The 22,108-nt window shown below is 36.8% G+C and overlaps 1 protein-coding gene across 5 annotated transcripts in view; it reads right to left on the minus strand.

The window, feature by feature from the left end:
• Nucleotides 1-22,108, minus strand: part of SEC24B (SEC24 homolog B, COPII coat complex component) — an 80,156-nt gene that overhangs the window by 35,727 nt on the left and 22,321 nt on the right. For 3 of the 5 annotated variants that reach the window (XM_061164225.1, XM_061164224.1, XM_061164228.1), the window contains 2 exons: nt 17,467-17,640; nt 9,046-9,150 (listed from right to left, as the gene is read on the minus strand). In XM_061164225.1, the coding sequence (XP_061020208.1) occupies nt 9,046-9,150; nt 17,467-17,640 (279 nt within the window). The remainder of the gene's footprint in view (nt 1-9,045; nt 9,151-17,466; nt 17,641-22,108) is intronic. The other 2 variants (XM_061164227.1, XM_061164226.1) reach the window with 1 other exon arrangement.

Genomic DNA, 22,108 nt, shown 5'->3' on the forward strand with positions numbered 1-22,108 from the left:
CAAGAGAAAATGGACAAGACTCCTAACATTTCTGAGTGATTTACTATTTGTAACAACAGATTTTATAACTCCACAGGGGTAATGTTAAGATTAAAGAGATATAACAAATATAAACTAAATAGTTACTAGCCAAAGACTGAGAAAACATTCTTCATCTTTTCTCTTCCCTCTTCCTATCCTAAAACCGCTACAAAAGAGAGGAAAAGAAAGAACAAGACAGAACCTCCTGATTGATAAAGCCAAGCATTTATTCTCAAGCTTTGACCAAACTTAACATTTATCACTGCTAACCAAGTTTCTTTTGATTTGTAAAAATTGTTCTTTCAGGAACACTCTGCTTCCCTCCTCCAATTTTCTGCTACCTTAGTCTTATTTCTCACTAGCTTATTCCTTATTTCAAAAGCCGCTAGTGCTAATCAATTTCTTCTGTTAATGCAAAATCAATTTGCATTTCTAAAATACAAGTTTGGTTATGTTATTTTCCGAGGTAAACTCCTTCAGTGACCTCTCACTACCTTAAAGATAAACCCAAACTCCTTACTAGGAAATGTGAGGTTCTTAAAGATCTTATCTAGCCTACTCACCTTCATTCAAATCTTACCACTTGCCCTCTGCAAACAATAGGTCCAAACTCGCTAAAGTTCCCCAAATATGCCACTCTCTCTCATGCTTCTTCTTGATTTGTTTCAAAAAAGTGTCTCTGCCTCTCCAGAGGTCCCTCACCTGCTCAATTCCAAGTTCTTTCAGATTGAGTTCAGGTTCCCCTTTCTGCCCTTCGGAACCCTCCAGGTCATCTCCACCCTACGTCTGGTTCTAGATTCTCCTATGTATTCCTATAAAGCACCACAATTAACAAAGGACTGACTATAATTTCATTCTATATTCCAAATCAAACTGTGAGTTTCTTGGGTTTTCAATCAAGCTCACATGTGGAGCGTTGTTAATCTGTTTACAAATTGGTTGTTCAGAACTCAAAACATTTTTCAGAGAAATAATAAAATAACTGGTTTTTATTATCCTAGTTCAGTCAAGACCAAAATCAGACTTGGCTATATTCTTTGCAGCCGAAGATGGAGAAGCTCTATACAGTCAGCAAAAACAAGAACAGGAGCTGACTAGGGCTCAAATCATGAACTCCTTATTGCCAAATTCAGACTTAAATTGAAGAAAGTAGGGAAAACCACTAGACCAAATTCAGGTATGACCTAAATCAAATCCCTTATGCAGTGGAAGTGACAAATAGATTCTAAAGATTAGATCTGATAGAGTCCCTGAAGAACTTTGGGCAGAGGCTTGTGACATTGTACAGGAGTCAGTGATCAAGACCATCCCAAAGAAAATGAAATTCAAAAAGGCAAAATGATTGTCTGGTGAGGCCTTGCAAATTAGCTGAGAAAAGAAGAGAAGCTAAAGGCAAAGGAGAAAAGGAAAGATACACCCATTTGTATGCAGAGTTCCAAAGAATAGCAAGGAGAGATAAGAAAGCCTTCTCAGTGATCAATGAAAAGAAATAGAGGAAAGCAACAGAATGGGAAAGACTAGAGATCTCCTCAAGAAAATTAGAGACACCAAGGGAACATTTCATGCAAAAATGGGCACAATGAAGGACAGAAATGGTATCAACCTAACAGAAGAAGATATTAAGAAGAGGTGGCAAAAATACAGAGTAACTATACAAAAAGATCTTCATGACCCAGATAACCATGACGGTGTGATCACCCACCTAGAGTCAGACATCGCAGAATGAGAAGTCAAGTGGTCCTTGGGAAGCATCACTATAAATAAAGCTAGTGGAAGTGACTGAATTTCAGTTGAGCTATTTCAAATCCTAAAAGATGATGCTGTGAAAGTGCTGCACTCAATATGCCAGCAAATTTGGAAAACTCAGCAGTGGCCACAGGACTGGAAAAGGTCAGTTTTCATTCCAGTCCCAAAGAAAGGCAATGCCAAAGAATGTTCAAATTACCACACAATTTCACTAATTTCACACGCTAGCAAAGTTAATACTCAAAATTCTCCAAGCCAGGCTTCCATAGTACATGAACTGAAAACTTCCAGATGTTCAAGCTGGATTTAGAAAAGGCAGAGGAACCAGAGATCAAATTGCCAACATCCATTGGATCATCAAAAAAGCAACGAGTTCCAGAAAAACATCTACTTCTGCTTTATTGACTACACCAAAGCCTTTGACTGTGTGCATGACAACAAACTGTGGAATATTCTTAAAGAGATGAGAATACCAGACCACCTTACCTGCCTCCTGAGAAATCTGTATGCAGGTCAGGAAGCAACAATTAGAACTGGACATGGAACAACAGATTGGTTCCAAATCAGGAAAGAAGTCCGTTAAGGCTATGTATTGTCACCCTGCTTATTTAACTTATATGCAGGGTACATTATGCGAAATGCCAGGCTGGATGAAGCACAAGCTGGAATCAAGATTGCCGGGAGAAATATCAATAATCTCAGATATGCGGATGACACCACCCTTATGACAGAAAGCAAAGAAATAAAGAGCCTCTTAATGAAAGTGAAAGAGGAGAGTCAGAAAGTTGGCTTAAAACTCAACATTCAGAAAACTAAGATCATGGCATCTGGTCCCATCAATTCATGGCAAATAGATGGGGAAACAATGGAAACAGTGACAGACTTTATTTTTTTGGGCTCTGAAATCACTGCAGATGGCGACTGCAGACATGAAATTAAAAGACGCTTGCTCCTTGGAAGAAAAGCTATGACCAACCTAGACAACCTAAGAAAGCAGACATTACTTTGCTAACAAAGGTCCATCTAGTCAAAGCTATGGTTTCTCCAGTAGTCATGCATGGATGTGAGTTGGACTATAAAGAAAACTGAGCACTGAAGAATTGATGCTTTTGACCTGTGGTTTTAGAGAAGACTCTTGAGAGTCCCTTGGACTGCAAGAAGATCAAACCAGTCAATCCTAAAGGAAATCAGTCCAGAATATTCACTGGAAGGACTGATGCTGAAGCTGAAACTCCAATACCCTGGCCACCTGATGTGAAGATCTGACTCCTTAGAAAAGACCCTGATGCTGGGAAAGGCTGAAGGCAAGAGTAGATAGGGATGACAGAAGATGACATGGTTGGATGGCATCACCAACTCGATGGACCTGAGTTTGAGCAAGCTCCGGGAGTGGGTGATGGACAGGGAAGCCTTGCATGCTGCAGTCCATGGGGACGCAAAGAGTCAGACATGACTGTCAACTGAACTGACAGATTATCCCAGTTATTTCATAGGCATTTACAAAACTCATAATCCATATTATTGATTAAATATCATATATTTATGACAAGCTGGAAAAAATAAGCATTTGCAAATCTTTAGTATTTCAGTTAATTAGTTTTGGGGCTAGCCTAGATATCCAATTACCATCCTATCACTATTTCTACTTGAATGTGCCCTTTAAATTGTAACTCTGGACACTGGTACCAAATCTCCTTTTGTTATGGCTTTAATATTCTGCCCTCTCTCACTGTACAGAAAGTTGGAGTTTCCAGTGACAGCAATCATATATACAGATACTTGCAAACTCAATGCTCAGGTAACAGGTGCCACCTGCAAACACATGACAATATTTTGTTTTCAATGAATACTGAAGACCCTCAAACTAATATTGTTCTTAATGGCACTGATATCTTTTTACATCCTTCACAGACCCAGTACATGTGCTCAATTTCTAAAATTTAAAAAATATACTAAATATGTACTGAATTTAGTTGGAAGATACTTACTTTTTAAATTAACCAAATAGTAGTACATCAGTTAGAGAGCAAGATAGATTGGGGCTTCCCTCAGTGGTGAAAGAATCTGCCTGCCAATGCAAGAGAGATGGGTTCAATCCCTGGTCTGGGAAGACCCCACATGCTGAAGAACAACTAAGCCCACGTGCCACAACTACTGAGCCCATGCTCTAGAGCTCACGAGTGGCCACTACCGAGCCTGTGATCCACAGAAGGAGCCACCGCGATAAGCCTGTGCACTGCAACTGGAGAGTAGCCCCCCCTCTGCAACTAGAGAAAACGCCTGTGCAGCAATGAAGACCCAGCACAGCCAAAAATAAATAAAATTATTAAAAAGACAGAAAGTCAGATCGAACCCTTTTAGGGATTTTCTTTGGCAATGGGTGTTAGGGTGGTGGAGGAAAAGGGAAGATGTTGATCAAAGAAGAAAATCTTCCAGTTATAAAAGTTCTAGGGACCTGGGAATCTAATGTATAGCACATAATGATTATAGTTAGTAATAATGCATGATACACTTGAACTACTGAAAAAAAAAAAGGAATTTTCTTTGGAAGTTAGAAATAAGGCCAATACTGTCCTGTTCTTTATAAGAGTTGACTTAACTTGTTCTATGTCAAAATACAGCACTACCTTTTAAAATAACCAAGTCAACCAAAAACATATTTTCTCTGAGGGAGTGCCTGGCACTGAATAATTACTATTAGTCTGTGTGAAAGTCAAGTAAAAACTGACTAGCACCTTAAAACTCATTTAAAAAAAAAAAGTTTTTTCTTCTAACATTATTTACAAAATATAGCATCATGCTGTCACATTATGGGAGAGAACTTCCTCTTGTCCTCCGGCCTCTTCCCAACCTGAAAATTCCCTAGAGGAAAGGCAACTGGGTGTGTGGGGAGCAGGTGACAGAATGTTAGACAATAGTGTCTTCCAGGCACTAGGGCTGGCACTGGTCTTTAGCTTTTTACTCCCCTCTTTCACTTTATCTCACTTCTCAATTTTATTTCACTGATTACCTTTCACTCCCATTTTCAAGTTAGTATTCCTTACCAGTACAGGTGTGATGGTATTTGTCCACGAAAGGCCCACTCTAGCACTAACAACTGAAGGACAAAATATCTGTAACTGAATAAACTTAGTGAAGAATTTAAGATATAACCATTATGAGTAGCTTGCTCTCTGCTTTCTTTAAATTTAAGTTTATTCTCTAACAATTCTGAACTTTCACAAGCTTCCAACAAAACATAAGATTGTCTCCAGTACAAAATTCTATTTCAGTTTCCAAGTATGCATTTAATAAGGAAACTTGAAAAAGGAAACCTACTTGTAGCACGTAATTTTAAAGATATAATTAGATGGTTTAATGTAAAATCAGAACTGAAATCAAAATTTTCTTTTAAATCTGAAAGCTTAAAAAAAAAAAAATGAAAGCTTTAAAGAAATATCCCTGTACGTGACTCCTAGATAGACACACTGTCGAGCAAACTGCAAGCGTTAATAAATGAAAAGCTAAAGTAAGTGGAGAGTCACTTTAACTGTAACTATGAAGAATATATTAAAATAAATAAATAAATAAATAAAAATAAAAATAAAAGAATATATATGGGCTTCCCTGATGGCTCAGACAGTAAAGAATCTGCCTCCAATGCGGGAGACCTGGCTGGATCCCTGGGCTGGGAAGATCCCCTGGAGGAGGACATGGCAACCCCTCCTGTATTCTTGCCTGGAGAATCTCCATGGACAGAGGGGCCTGGTGGGCTACTGTCCATGGGGTCGCAAAGAGTCAGACATGACTGACTGACCAAGCACACACAGCACAGCATAAATAATATTAATATTATGATTTCCTGCTAATTGATATTTTACTACTGCTTAACAAATTTTTCCGAAATTGGAGCATAACTTCACAAGAACTAAACACACAAGAATCTAATGATTACAGGGGAAAAAAAACCATTGAAATGCTTAACAAATAGAGCACTCCAAATTCTCTACTTCATAGAGCTACTTATATGTAACCTCCACACCAATTCAAGGCACTCTCTTTCACCATTTTACATATGAAAAAAACACTGTAACTGACCAGGACTTTTAAAAAACCATTTTAAAGCTAAATTTCCTTTCTGTTTTTTCTTCTCCCTCACTCAGAATGTCCCTTTAATTTGCAACCAACAAAAACAGGATATTTATTTACAAACCATAAGGAGATAACACCAGGATCCTAGGAAAAATTTTCATAGTACAGTCTTATTTTATTTTAGTGTGAATAGTGAAAGTCGCTCAACCGTGTCTGACTCTGCGACCCCCACAGATTATAGAGTCCATGGAATTCTCCAGGCCCGAATACTGGAGTGGGTAGCCTTTCCCTTCTCCAGGGGATCTTCCCAATCAGGGATCGAACCCAGGTCTCCTGCATGGCAGGCGGATTCTTTACCAGCTGAGCCACAAGGGAATCCTTTATTATTTTGCTGCATGATAAAAAGGCAGAGGAGGAAGACAATACTTGAGTAACACCATGGTGACCACTGCCACGTGCTCTTTAGTCCCCTCTACTTCAGGGCTTCATGTTCTCGCGAGGAGATGAAGACTACACTGTTCACACCTCTCTGCAGACAGAGAGACCTAGTTTGAGGCTAATGCTTTGTTCAGATCTCAATCAACTCATCCGCAAAATGGAGCCAATTATCTCTACATTGCAGGATGTAGAGAATGTAGGATGCAGGATGTAGGGAAGAATAAACTGAGATAAGAACATGTGCTCAATGTTGTTAATGACAACTAATTTTTAGAGAGATTTCAGCATTTGCCAGACACTGTTCTAAGCTCTTGACAGATAACACCTTCAATCCTCAAAACAACTATGTGTAATTGTTACTATTATTCTCCACTGACAAGATGAGTAAATTGAGACTCAATGAGTTTAAGAAACTTGTCTAAGGTCACAAAGTTAGTAAGTGACAAAATCAGGGTTTGAATCTAGAAGAAATGACACAAAAAACCCCACAGCTTTAGTTAAATAATGTAAGGTGACAGAAGAAAAGCCATAAATGCTAAACCTTTTTGATTTTCTGATTTTTTTCTTTTTCATCTAAGGAAATGGGATTTTCAACCAATGCACCTAATTGTTCAGCAGAACAAAAAGAGGGGAAATTTAGGCTGACAACATTATACAAAGTAACACATTTTTGAACTGTGTAAAATTAGGATCATAAGATTAAAAACTGAGACATATGTAGGATCTGAATAACACAGGCATTAAATAATTAGAATACCAGGGCCTGGGAGCGGTGGCCCATCAGCAGCAAGGGCCATCCATACAGTAAGATCTTGGTTCCTAAAATGCCCTTCTCCACTACAGGTACAGGACTGAAGCAAATGGTCCATCCCAGGCTGCAGCAGCCCAAACACAAGATGAGCTAGGAACATCTTAGTGAGGACTTAACAGACTTAAAATAAGTGCTTAAAGATTCATGGGAACATTTTTAAAAGACAGCTTGAAGGAGCTGCCGCTGGCCAGGTTGAGGACAAATTGCTATTAGAATAACTAATGACAGTAATGGATTATTACCCACTGAATAAAACAAGAATCCATGAGTCATTATAAACCCAAAGAAATCAATAAGGGAGAAGACAAAGCTCTTCTTCACAGTGAAACCTGAACACAAAGAAGGAATGTTAGAACTAGAAAATCTTCAAAGAATGTTCAAACTAATGTATGCTAGTTTAACAAAGAACAGGATATTTATAATAGTATCAAAGAACTTCCCCATAAACTACTTATTGATTTCAAGGGAAAAGAGAAGTAACTTTATAGTTGAGAAATCTGGCAGACACCCTCTTAATCAAGTCATCAAAGTTAACATAATCAGTATGGGAACAAATCAACATCATGTGCCTCTTGACAGAACACATTACTTCAGTGGTAATCTTGCCAAAAATGTGTGATTTCAATTTAATCAAAAGTGTCAAAGTCAAGAAAAGTAAAGAAAGGTTAAGGGACTGTTGTAGGTTGAAGAAGTCTAAATAAATGGCAACTAAATTCAACACATGACCCTGGATTGGATCCTAGGACATGGAAACAGCTATAAAAGATCTTACTGAGACAACTGTTAAGATCTGACTATGGACTGTGTAACAGATATTAAGGTAACAGTGACTGATTTCCTGATAACTATATTATGTTTGTGCTATATAAGTCAGGAAATACAGTCAGGAAATACACATTGAAATATTTAGAGGTAAAGGTTCATGGTATCTCCACCTTACATTCAAACGACACAGGAAAAAATGTACATAGAGAGGATGAGGCAAAAACGGTTTATCTTGGTAAAGTATATATGGTTGTTTCTTCCACTCTTCTGTAAGATTGAAATTATATAAAATAAAAAGTTACCAAAAATTCACAAAGATAAATGGGTATCTGGATTTTTAAGGGAAGAAAAAAATACCATCCTTCTGGAACCCTTTACTTTCACCCTGCCCCCACAAATCATGCATAAGGATTTGAATGCTTAAAAAATGCAAAGGAAACAGAAAGCTCTATTTAAACAGACTGTTTACAGAGCAAATCCTTCCACTCAGTTATAAAGATAACAGAATCGTGGTCATGTATAACTTGAAAGATCAGCACTTACTGATTCAGTCTTAAAATATTAGAATTAACAGAGGAACTGAACTACTTAAAATTCAGCAGTTATACTGATCAAAGGTAGAAAAAGATACTAAACAGGCTGCAACACATCATCACATGCACAATTTCTTCAACTAGTAAGATGTAAACTTCTACTTCAGGAAGTAGGAAAACAACTACAATTTTGGGGTCTTCAAAATATATGACAAGATGGGCCACAAAGAAAGACCTCAGAGAAACGCTCTCCAATTTTTACATCAGTTTTATAAAACCCACATGATTCATTTTGATTATCCCAAAGTGGCATGCAAAGCAGAAAATAAAACATTCCTAAAAGGGTGCTACAGCAATCATCAGCCAAAAGCATCAGTCAGGACTCATTCTTTAGCATGTGGCATGAGAGGAAATAAACTTCTGAAAGAAATTCATCATGAAAAATGCATTGTTACTTACAAAATGGTAACGATGTCCAAAAGAGGAAACACAAAACAGACAAGCAAAACACCTCCAGTGACCCCCACCTTCTGTAACCCAAATCAATCTACTGAGCTAAATCTGCAAAGACACATTGGTTTAAGGACGAGTAGGACTATGGACATAAAAAGAAAACTTGAGTAGGAAAAGTTCAAGAACTGGGGTAAAGCTAAAGCAGACCTGCTTCCTCATCCTCCTCCTCCTCTTCCTCATCATCGGAAGTTGATGACAAGGGAGTTGGTGCGAAGCTAGCTTGATTATTAACATATTCACCATACTGCATGCCTGTAAAGTGGAAAGCACAAACACAAGAGTCAAACCAACAGGAAAGATGAGAAATAAAATTTTGACATTGCATCAAAAGTGAGAAAGAACTCTGACATTCCAAAGAACACCCCAGCATGCATATTAATATTAGCTAATTTATAATCAAAACTGAAACTGTTAGAAATCTCTGCGAAGCAGTTTAGTAAAAGCAGCTTTAAAATGAACTGATTTAAGTGTAAAAAAAAAAAAAAAAGAAAAAAAAAAGAACCAGGTCTGACATCGATAATATTTAGGAAACTCTACTGATATTCTCTGAACATTTTACTGGGCTCTACACACGTTTACCTTCTTTGACCTTGGGGCCCTTGTGGTATACTTCCTTTGAGACCATGTATTCTTGGTGAACAGTGATCGTTTCCACTGAAATGAATTTGTACAGCATACAACACACATACAAATACTTGGTACCTTCCTTCTGCTAATGCCACCCTGACGGTAACTCAGTTCTCATAATGGAAAGAGAATGACAGTTAAAGAAAAGAACTGTATCTAGCACAGTTCTCTGCTCAGAGTAGATGCTCAAAAGAAAAAAAAAAAAAAAGAGGGGGGTGCTTATTCACTGTGGCCCTACAAGACAATTAAAGCGAATTTTCAGAGAAGGCAAATCATCTCAGCATCAGCCTACTGCCTACGTGTGAGTCTGAATTAAGGGAAGGAGACTGGTCTGCAGTGTGAGATACAGCAAGAGAAGGCAGCCTGTGCAAAAGGCACAGCTGGTAACTGTAGAATACCTCCCTTTAGAACATAAAAGTTGGCTGCATATTTTTATTATTTAATTACTCTAGGAAAATCAGGACAAAAAACTAAGATTCACAAAATTTTTAAGAGGGAAAATTAAAAGTATATATATATATATATATATATATATATATATACACACACTTAAAAATACATACTCTTCATAAATAAGAATAAACATCCTTACTAAGAAAAATCTTAGAGCTCAATTTGAAAAAGAAAAAAAAAAAAAGAATCCAGAAACATAACATGGGTTTTCAAGAACATTTCACAGTATCAGAAGTGCGGTGATGCCCTGCCTCACTAAAAAATCATGTGGTAGTCCTCTCATGCTCTTTTTTTTTTTTTTTTTTTTTAGGTGACCTTCTTAATTAGCATGGAGAAACATAACTCATGTGTATAGTAAGAAAAAAATTTTAATGAAGTAAAGTCTGAACTTAGAAGAGAGCAAAAGTTAAACTGTATATGAGTAAAGCTTTGATACTTATGACTAAAGACGTCATTGACAAATCTGCTAGCTTTGCTGAAATATGTTTTAAATACAGATAAAATGGCAGTTATCACAAATTCACCTGAAAAAGTAAAAATCAGTGTGAAGTAAGTTCAGGCAACACAAAGAATTAACTTGATACCTTGAAAGACCAAATTCAGAGTGGCAAGTTCCTCTAATAAAAGCCTAGTTAAAATGAAAATTTGACTAATATTAGACTTTAGGTTAAATACACTAAGAAGTTTATATTTAGACATGTTAACAGTGAAAATATTTTATAGAAAAACTGTTCAATTCAAGGACTTCTTTAAAAATGAAATACTTTCTCAAAACACCAATTAGCACTGCACTTTAAAAAGTACACGTATGTGTATGTATATAATAAGAAACAAGAGAAAGAAGAAAACAAGAAATTTCCATCTACTGTGCTAAGCTAAGAGAGGCCAAAAAACTGGAAGAAAATCCTTTCTTTTCATGACTATGTAGACTGTTGATTTTATATCTAATCAGAGGAGTCAAAGCATAGGGCAAACCTATACGTGTTATAAGAGAAATATTTTCCTCTTTTTCCAGATTTATTGAATAAAAACAGATTTCACGTATTACTGGAAAAATATCCAATGCTGAATTGGAAGCAAAAAAGAAAATCTTTTTCATAGAGCAATGCACTGGATTAATGCACTGGAACAAACCTAAAAATAAGAGGTAATAGAGTAATATTATTTATTATAATATCATTTTAGATCATTCAATGGTTGTCAACATACTATATTACCTGAATGTCACACAACATACTTAATTTTACTGTTCTAAAAAGATGCAATCTTTTTGAGAAGTGCTAGAGATGAATGTTATCAATACTTAAGCTCTTTCCCAATTATGACTCAATCTGCTCTGAATTTAACCTTTCTTTGCTCCTTTAAGTAAACTTTGTTAAAAGTTTAGGAATACTAATGGCACAAGAATATAACATTCTGCTTAATTCACAGAAGAATGGTAAGAGTTCCAGAAAAACCATCCAGATGTAAATGCCCTGCTCTAGACTACACGGTACACTGTAGAAACGTACATGGGGTACCTCCCACCTCAACCACCACCATCACCATCACCACCAAACAAGGAAGCAAAGCCACACTCCTATTTCATTCTGCCAGAGCTTTCAAGGCATAAATCTAGAAAACCAAGAGGCAGAACATTATTTTACAGACTGAAGGACATGATAAAGAACCTGTTACTTAAAAAAAAAAAAGCCTGTTACTAACAGGTCACCAATATTTTAAAAAAGACATCCTCTTTAAACTACCTATCATTAAAGGACTCTCTTCAGAGAGCTGGAGTTGCTTAATAAAAGGCATCTTTACTGTTCCCTAGATACAGTTACACTGGGAATAAATAAAACCAGTCTGAAGAGAAAACAAATCCTTTGGGGAGGCTAGCTTTTTTAAATTCAAGAGCTCAGGCATTTGAGTGACTGTTACCTTTCTTAATCTAGTCTTCTAAGTACATACAACACTAGAAGACTTTGCAAGGGTTCCCACAAAAGAATGGTTTTATGGGAATCACTTTCCACAGTATTTTCTTTCCTATACTTAATCCATCTAAGAAAATACCTGTGTTAAGAACAGACTTTTTCTCAACTTACAAAGGAAACACATTCCCTTAACTTATCCTAAATCTTAACATAGGAAAGTTTCCTCCTTCTTTAAATGATTAATCAAGGCACCTTAAATCTACACACTTTCATTTACCTTGCCATACATGCTTCACTTAAAAATTAAACATATTAGAAACAGGGTTGGCTTTATTAATTCAGAAATATTGAAAAGTAGGGTAGTGGGAGTAATGATTTATTTAATGATTCTGCATGTATGCAGGCCCCAACCACTACTATCAACGAAGCCACTGCTTTTTAGAATTCAGCAAAAACAAAGCAAAAACAGTAAGAAATATTAAACAGACAAGCAGCAGGACATTATGGATAAAATGGAGTCTCTGAGTTCAATTCCAGGAAATACCACTTACAAGATACTGTGTGTCTTTGGGCAAATTACTAACCTCTCTGTTCTTCATTTATGTCATCTGTAAGATGGGGTAATGACTACCTCAAATGGTTGCTGGGAGGATTAAATGAATTAATATATTTAAAATCTTAGAATGGAACCTGAAATACAGTAAATCCTACACAAGTATTTACTATAATTACTATTGAACTTCAAAACATGTTTTTGTGTATATTTAAATGAAAACAAGTATTTTCAACCATTCTTAATACTTATCCCCAGGGCAAGTCATTAGAAAAAGAACCTTCCACCAACCTGAGCAATATTTTGAGTAATGCCAGTTCCTTTAAAAACAAGTAGAATATTTTCTAGGACTACCAGTCTTTTTCAAGATACACTGGATTTCTCTCAAAGTCTATGAGATACTCAATAAAGTACTTTACAACACTTTATCATAAAATATTTATAATACTTATAACCACTTCAAATCTCCTTCTATTTTATACAGTATTTACTTCTTTCTACCTTCTTTTAAAACCAACAACAAAAAATTTAGTAGCAGGTAAACCTATTGGCTGGGCTTTCCAGGTGGCTCAGTGGTAAAAAATCTGCCCACCAATGTAGGAGACATGGGTTCTATCCCTGGGTCTTCGGGAAAAACCCCTGGAGGAGGAAATGGCAACTCACTCCGGTATTCTTCCCTCGGAAATCCCAGGGACAGAGGAAACTGGAGAGCTACAAGTCCATGGAGTCACAAAAGAGTCGTGCACACCTTGGCAACTAAACAACAAAAATAAACCTATTAGTACTCAGTAGTGTGTGTGTATATATGTATATATACATATATATATATAAAATAAAATATATATATACTGTATATATATTTGTATATGAAATATATATACATGCTGTATATATATTTGTATATGTACAAATTTTTACTATGCCTGATGAAATTAATGGAATTATTTCTAATTCTTATGCATGATTCCTATTTAAATACTAAAAAAAAAGTCAAATAACAGAGTTTAATAAACACTATGCATATATTTGGGGCTTCCCTGGTGGCTCAGAAGATAAAGAATCTGCCTGCAGATCCCCTGGAGAAGGGAATGGCAACCTACTGCAGTATTCTTGGCTGGAGAATCCCATGGACAGAGGAGCCTGGCAGACTACAGTACATGGGGTCGCAAGTTGGACGTGACTGGAAAGACTACACTATGCATGTATTTTACCACAGGAATACAATGCTTTTTAAGACAATCCTTGCTTCACAAATAGCCTAATATCAGGTACATATTACAATGCTTTGTTTCAAATTTGGCAATGAGAAACAGCATATTGATTCACTGTCTAGTTTTTATAACTCACTATAAAAAAGAATAACTTTGACATTTAAACTTGACAGCTTTTAGTAATTTTAGCTTATGAGATATAAGATGAAATTTATTTCTCAGTGGAGTTTATGATACCTCCTGAAACTTTAGGAACACATTTCACTGGATTAAAAATTAAATCAGACTATTTGACAAAGAATAAAATGTGTCTCACTGGTTTGAAAATGAGGACTGCCTTTGCCAATTAGGTTATGTGGAGATACTACCTGTGAGATAAAAGTATGTGATATTATATTGGCAATAGTATAATGAAATTTACAGTATTTTGAATAACTGCTCACTCAGTAAAACACACACCTCTCTAAACCTCAACTTCTCTCTTCTATAAAAGAAATATATGGTTTGTCTGCTTCATGTGATGATCAAGTGAGATAATAAAACCTAAAGGTATTTTTAAATTGTAAAGTGCTGCTGCTGCTGCTGCTACTGCTAAGTCACTTCAGTCGTGTCTGACTCTGTGTGATCCCATAAACTGCTACATGAAATAATAATGTTACCAGCTATCTACAACCTGGAAAATAAACTCAGAAGGTTAAAAAACCTAAAAGAACAATATTGCTTTAATAAAATCCTTCCAATACCATTCCTATCTACCCTACATGAACAAAATTTTCTCAGTAATTATCTGTATATAAATAGTTATAAATGAAATTTTTCTAAAATTTATCTTATTTTAATAATGAACCATATGCAACCCAGATACAGAAAGCTATGGTGGGGAGGAGGGAAAGCCATTAACCTCAATGAAAGATGTATTTCCAATGAAAAGGTACTTTCTATTTAAAAAACACCAAAATTCATAATGTTTATTGTTTTCACCAACTAGAAACTCAAAATAACTGTATTGATAGAATAACCAAGAAGAAAAAGTGTTAAAGCTTAGACACCTGTGGGTATAGACAATAACACAAATTTTAAAAACTTCAATTTATATATATATATATATATACACACACACACATACAGTAGCAGAGAAACATGATGGAGTGTTAAAAAGTTTCTAGCTTAAGTATATATTTTTACTACATTCAAGAGAGGAGATATGATATTAAGAAGAAAAAGGAAAAATGTAAACTTTCTAAATGTTAAAGAAGGGCTCATTTCACTATTTTTTTTAAAGGATGACGGACTTCATCCCAGTGGATACAACGAAAAACACAACATCTTTGTTTTAAAAGTCAATATATGCAGTACACTGAAAATTATGTAACTGCAAGTATTTAAACTTCTGGTGAAAAATTTTACATGTCGATCTAAAAATGTTCAAGTAGTTCTAGTTTGCTTCAAAAAAAATTTTAGGAGGTATGCAAGCAAAAATTTGAAGTCTCTCCTCTAAAAACCAGCACAAAATGCTGTGAGAATAACTAAGAAAGGGTATCTCTGAAACACTGGAAAAACACAACCTAAAGGTTGAGAACTATGTTTTATTTGGCGGACTTTCTGAGGACTTCAAGCCTGGAGGCCAGTATCTCAGACAGCTCTGAGGGGCTGTTCCAAAGGGGTAAGGGAGGAGCCAGGATATACAGAGGTTTGGGGGACAAAGATCAGGCAGCTGGAACGTCAAAAGATCACCGTTAATTAAAGAAAACCAGTGAATGGATGCAGCACTTTTCTACCTGTGGGAAGACGCCCTGAAATCACTCATGTGATGTGCAGCACCGCTATGGAGGCCAAGGTCCAGTTCTTGCCCACTCCAGCTCCCTCAGGCGCACCGCTGCGGGGTGGCTGTAGGGCTTCAGGGCCTCTGTCCTGAGTTCCCTCAGGGCTGACTGCTGGCGGGCAGCTACAGTGCCTCGGTGGCTGCCCCATTCTTTGCTATATAGCTGGCAACATTTTTCAGTCACAGGAGAAAAAGACTAATCTCTTTCAAGTATCAATATTTCAGAAGTCGTATCAGACCCACAACATACTGTACACAGCTGTAGCCTGCACAACTGCAAGAAGTATCAGGCCCACAAATGACTATGTGCACAACACACTAGGTGAGAGAACTCACACAGACCGGTGTGTAAATTCCAAATCAATCCAAAAGCAAAGAGACCACTCAGTACCCAATCTTCTACTTCAGAAAACAGAACAATAAGAGCTGCAATTGAAATGTCTCCAGTATTATCTTTTCTGTTACTTATTCAAGGAGTGTTATCTTGGGTAAGATAAGCACTTAACAGCTGACAAAAACAATACTTCAGCCTCATAGACACAGCACAAGACAGAAAGGTGAGAGGTAAAGATCTTTCATTCTACTACTCCGTAATTTATAATCCTGAGCAAGTTACCTAACTTCTGTGAATGTCACTTTTCTCATCTGTAAAACCAGGATGTCTACCTAGTAGAATTGATAAGGGGATTAAAATAAATTGGGGGGGGGGGGCGCAATGTAAAGGGCCAAAACAAGCAAGATATGTAATATCTGGAAGGTGGCCATCAATGGTTAGTAAACACACCACTCATTTAGTTAGGGCTCCTACCTACCCTTAAATCTCTTCTACTCATGATAAGTAAAACTCTCCTAATAGTCCCTCACTTTGAAGGTAAATGCTGTAATAACTAGATTCTATTCCTAAGACACCTACTGGCTTATTGGGAATCAATGGACGCCCTTTGGTGCTGCAGTTGGTTTCTCTTAAAAAAAAAAAAAAGAGTAAGCAAATCTATAATGTACAATCCAATCAAATGATAGAAAAGCCTCTGCTGACCACAGGAACACTTAGCAGATAAGAGCACTGAGACAAGTCGAAGGATTTATGTTGCTTTTTCCAAGTTTCAAACAAAAAAGGGTTCTTCAGACTCAAGGAGAGGGGTTGGCATTACATAGTGATACAGTGCCTAAAACATTACTAATGATTATGATGGGAACACAAAGCACATATCCCTAAAAACAGTTATCTCTCATCAAATGAGAAATACAGTATAGTAACCTGAAACCTCAACAGATTTGGAATTTTAGCCAGATAGAAAACAAATCAAGAATACTGCCAAAAGAAAAGGCATTGTGGGGAAACAGGGTTAAAAGAACACCTGTCACTTAACACATGCAAACCATTAAAAGAGCAGACAAATAAACCATATTGTTTGTCAACAAGGTAAGAGTGTGGCTTACAATTTCATTTTCATCCTCTCATACTCAAAACTGGGTCAAAAGTTACTTTCTACTAATTATAATGACAAGCAAAGAAGTCATCAAAGAGGCTATGTAAATTCACTAAATAAGGAAATCTTGGGTGTTTCATCCTAGAAGAAATAATAATAATCTTAAAAAAAAGAAATGAAATGGTCCATAATAGAGGGATGATTAGTAAATTATAATATACTGACACAATGAATTAGTCATCATGACTACAAAACTGTACAGACATATACGGAGAACTGCATAATTTAATAAATGTAAAAGCAGAATACAAAACATTATGTAAACTGATCACAATCATACATAACAGATTTAACAAAATTCTACAACATATATAAAATCATAAAAAGAGGCTGGAAAATATTAAAACATAATCGTCTGAATAGAAACTATAAATTAGTTTTTTCATATTTTCTATAAATTATGGTTATTCAGTTTGACTTTTTAAAATCAGCTATTTGAATTAGCATGTACGTATGTGTATGTAGGTACTATACCTAGTATAACAGATTTCTCAAATACCTTTCTGCTGTAATAGCTCTGACGGCTGTGTAACCGAGGCCACAGGCTCCACTGGACGATTTGCAGCAGGAGGCATTCTAGCTGTCGAGGCTCCTGACACAACAGTGGATACTACTGGGCTGGATTTAGGAGGCTGAACATTTTGCATTACAGAACAGGACAACGAATCTGCAACTGAAGATAAGAAACTGTTTCATACACAGCAATAAGCTTGAAGTACATTAAAATACCAACAAAACACAGTTTATCTGAAGTTCTTGTAGAAACTTCAGCAGCATCACATTTATCTAGTATGTCTGTATCTAGGAAATAATGGGTCCAAAGAAATGATTTTCCAAAAAACGAAAAACTTACTAAATGTTTTAATAACCTTTAACAGCAATTTTCCTAAAACATTTCACAAGCTTCCAAACCTTCTTAAACAAAATGAACCCCAGTGATTTTTACTAGAGATCACTATTATTAATCTGAATTATTGCACTATGCAGTGGTACCTCAGATGATAGAGGTAGTTTGCTTCAACAGTAATGTGATTTTTGAATGATACCAATGTTTCCAGTACTAGCTCAGATCCCATTTTGTTTTGTAAACTAACACATCTCATTTGCTGTCTCTAGTCAGATGCCCTGTCTCACAGGTAGCTAAGTAAGGTTCTGAGATTAACATTAGGTTGGACTTCTAGAACAAAGTGCATGTGATTCATATTCAGTCTCTGTGACAGCTCAAAATGCCTTACCTGCAAGATCATTTTCAGCCAACCAAGAGATAATGGAAAAACCTACGATGACAACCTAGGTGTTCACTGGTGGATGAATGGACTTTAAGAATGTGGTGGATCCGAACCTATGGACACCTTATCTTCGACAAAGGAGGCAAGGATATACAATGGAAAAAAGACAACCTCTTTAACAAGTGGTGCTGGGAAAACTGGTCAACCACTTGTAAAAGAATGAAACTAGAACACTTTCTAACACCATACACAAAAATAAACTCAAAATGGATTAAAGATCTAAATGTAAGACCAGAAACTATAAAACTCCTAGAGGAGAACATAGGCAAAACACTCTCCGACATAAATCACAGCAAGATCCTCTATGACCCACCTCCCAGAATATTGGAAATAAAAGCAAAACTAAACAAATGGGACCTAATGAAACTTAAAAGCTTTTGCACTACAAAGGAAACTATAAGTAAGGTGAAAAGACAGCCCTCAGATTGGGAGAAAATAATAGCAAATGAAGAAACAGACAAAGGATTAATCTCAAAAATATACAAGCAACTCCTGCAGCTCAATTCCAGAAAAATAAATGACCCAATCAGAAAATGGGCCAAAGAACTAAACAGACATTTCTCCAAAGAAGACATACAGATGGCTAACAAACACATGAAAAGATGCTCAACATCACTCATTATTAGAGAAATGCAAATCAAAACCACAATGAGGTACCATTACACGCCAGTCAGGATGGCTGCTATCCAAAAGTCTACAAGCAATAAATGCTGGAGAGGGTGTGGAGAAAAGGGAACCCTCTTACACTGTTGGTGGGAATGCAAACTAGTACAGCCGCTATGGAAAACAGTGTGGAGATTTCTTAAAAAACTGGAAATAGAACTGCCATATGACCCAGCAATCCCACTTCTGGGCATACACACTGAGGAAACCAGATCTGAAAGAGACACGTGCACCCCAATGTTCATTGCAGCATTGTTCATAATAGCCAGGACATGGAAGCAACCTAGATGCCCATCAGCAGATGAATGGATAAGGAAGCTGTGGTACATATACACACAATGGAATATTACTCAGCCATTAAAAAGAATTCATTTGAACCAGTCCTAATGAGATGGATGAAGCTGGAGCCCCTTATACAGAGTGAAGTAAGCCAGAAAGACAAAGAACATTACAGCATACTAACACATATATATGGAATTTAGAAAGATGGTAACGATAACCCTATATGCAAAACGGAAAAAGAGACACAGAAATACAGAACAGACTTTTGAACTCTGTGGGACAAGGCGAGGGTGGGATGTTTCGAGAGGAATCGGGTGGAGAGGGAGGTGGGAGCGGGGATTGGGATGGGGAAGACGTGTAAATCCATGGCTGATTCATATTAATGTATGACAAAACCCCCCCCAAAAAAAAAAAAAAAGAATGTGGTGGATCTAGATATATATACATGGAGGTATGATGTGTATGCATTTATACGTGTGCGTGTGTATATACACACATACAGTGCATGAATGGATACAGAAAATGTGGAAACAAAGAAAACACACACACATACACTGGAATATCATTCAACCATAAAAATGTAGGAAATGCTGCCATGTGACAACATGAATGGACCCTGAGGTTATTATGCTAATTGAGGTTAAGTCAGAAAAATAGTGTATGGTCTAATTTACATATGGAATCTAAAAAAGCCAAACACAGATAGTTTTGGTTCCCAGAAGCAGGGAGGTGAGGAAAATAGGGAGATACTGGTCAAAGGATACAAACTCTCAGTTAGGAGTAGGTTACAGTACAGGACTCCTAAATGTACAGTACGGCGACTATACTTAGAAAAACTGTTATAATATATTTGAAAGTTATTACGACAGTATATCATAAATGTTCTCACCAAATACACAAAAAAGGCAATTATGAGAGGTGACTAACCCTACTATGGTAGTCATTTTGCAATAAATTTGTATATCATTATGCGGCACATCTTAAACTTACACAACAGTATATGCACACATACAGACAGGTACATATGTGTATTATATGCATGATGTGTGTATGTGTATATATACATGAACAAACTCAGGTCTAAGACTGAAACAAATGTAACAATATATATAGTAACAGAACAAAATGTGATACATTTCCTAATAGTGTACAAATGATACAAATATGAGGAATGGGGAAAGAAGGTGGACTGTGGTCTAAATGCACTGACTGCCACATAATTTTCAGTAAGGACAAATGTCACTGTGAGAGACCAAAAACACAGTCAACAATATTTTTCAGTTCCTCTCATTAAGAAGTGGGAGTCTATTTTCCCACTCCCTGAACTGAGGTTAAACTTTTGACTGGCTTTCACCAGCAGAATGTGGCAAAAGTAATGGTGTACAAGCTCAAGACCTCAAGTTTTGAGAGGCAATGAAGCTTATACCTTTCTGCTCTTGAAAACGCTGCCCTGACCCCGTCATGTAAGGAAGCAGATCTGGTCAATGTGGAGAAAAACCTAAGTACTCGAGTGAACAGTGGGCACCAACAGCTAGCTACACAGGTGAGTGAAGCCCTAGGATCTTTCAGCCCAGCCAACTGTCAAGCTAAATGAAGTCACAGAAGTCCAGGAAAACAAGCAGAGGAACTGCCCAACCAACCCACAGGACTGTGAAAAATAAAACATAATGCTGGTTTTCAACCAGCATTAGATAACCGATAAAATCATTCAAAATGTCAAAGTAACAAGAGTGATGAGTATATTTAACAGTACAAGGTAAAAATTAAGAAAGATATGATCACCTAAAATTCAGTGATAGAGAAAAGAAAAGGGGTATGGAAAACAGTAAATATACTAATTTTACCTTTGCTCATATGAGAAACTAAAAGACACTGTATAAAAATATAGAAAATATTTCTGCCTCTGGTAATGACGATCTAGGTAACTAGGACTAAACCTTCTAAGGAAGATAACTTTAAACACTATATTTAAAAAGATTTTCTTAAAATCATCAAAAATCTAACATGACATAAACTAATCTCTGGGGGAAAATCTATAAGAAACTGAAAACTCAAGAGAAATAAGCCCAACACTCAGAGCTGCTTTCACCCTGTGGATATCTGTTGCAAACCAGATCTGCTGTTCTTGGTGGCCCTGCAGAGTGTGGAAAATAAGACATCTCCCACAGCACACCCAAGATAGGGCGCCTGATACGGCACCCCACACCTTCGCTTTTAAGATAGTATCTGGAGGGTTATAACCTCAGGATCAGGATAAATCAGGAAACCAAGCCTTACAAAAGCCAGCAGCTTTGATTCAGAGCATCTACACAGTCCACTACATCTAGGGCCTTAGACTGGGATAAATGTGACCACAAGCTGGTAGTTCTTAGAGGAAACTGGCAGAAGGAAATGTAAATCCTCCCTGGAGAATGCTTCCATCACCCTAGGCCTTTAGAAGGTCCCACAAGTAATTTTTCAGAAACAAAATTCCAAGCACCATGTCGAAGATAAGCAGTTCAGGTGTGTACAGGGCCCTCTGTGTTCTCCAGTCTCCAGCTTGATACATGGCATCATCCTGGTTATAGTCCTTCAATATTCTGCCAGTCCTTAAGGGTGAAGATAAAACATGTTATCCTGAAAACTTAAGGGGGTCAACCAGGCCCAGAATGATCCCAGCCTCCTCCTGGTCCATGGTTCTCCTCTAGCTTCAGTCTTTCAGTCCCTTGAACTTCCTGTGCTCTCTTCCATTAAACGGAATTTCACGTAATCCCCTTTAGATGTAACAGACTTTTTTCTTTAATAAAATAATTGATACAAATAAGTCTATGCCTTACATATGTGTATGTAGTTATAAAATCATAATAAAAGAAATACCCAGGAACTCGGCATCCAACTGTGAAAAGAAAGCGTTTCCAATATTGCTGA

Source organism: Dama dama, chromosome 17 (genome assembly GCF_033118175.1).
Source record: "Dama dama isolate Ldn47 chromosome 17, ASM3311817v1, whole genome shotgun sequence".
Classification (NCBI taxonomy): Eukaryota; Metazoa; Chordata; class Mammalia; order Artiodactyla; family Cervidae; genus Dama; species Dama dama.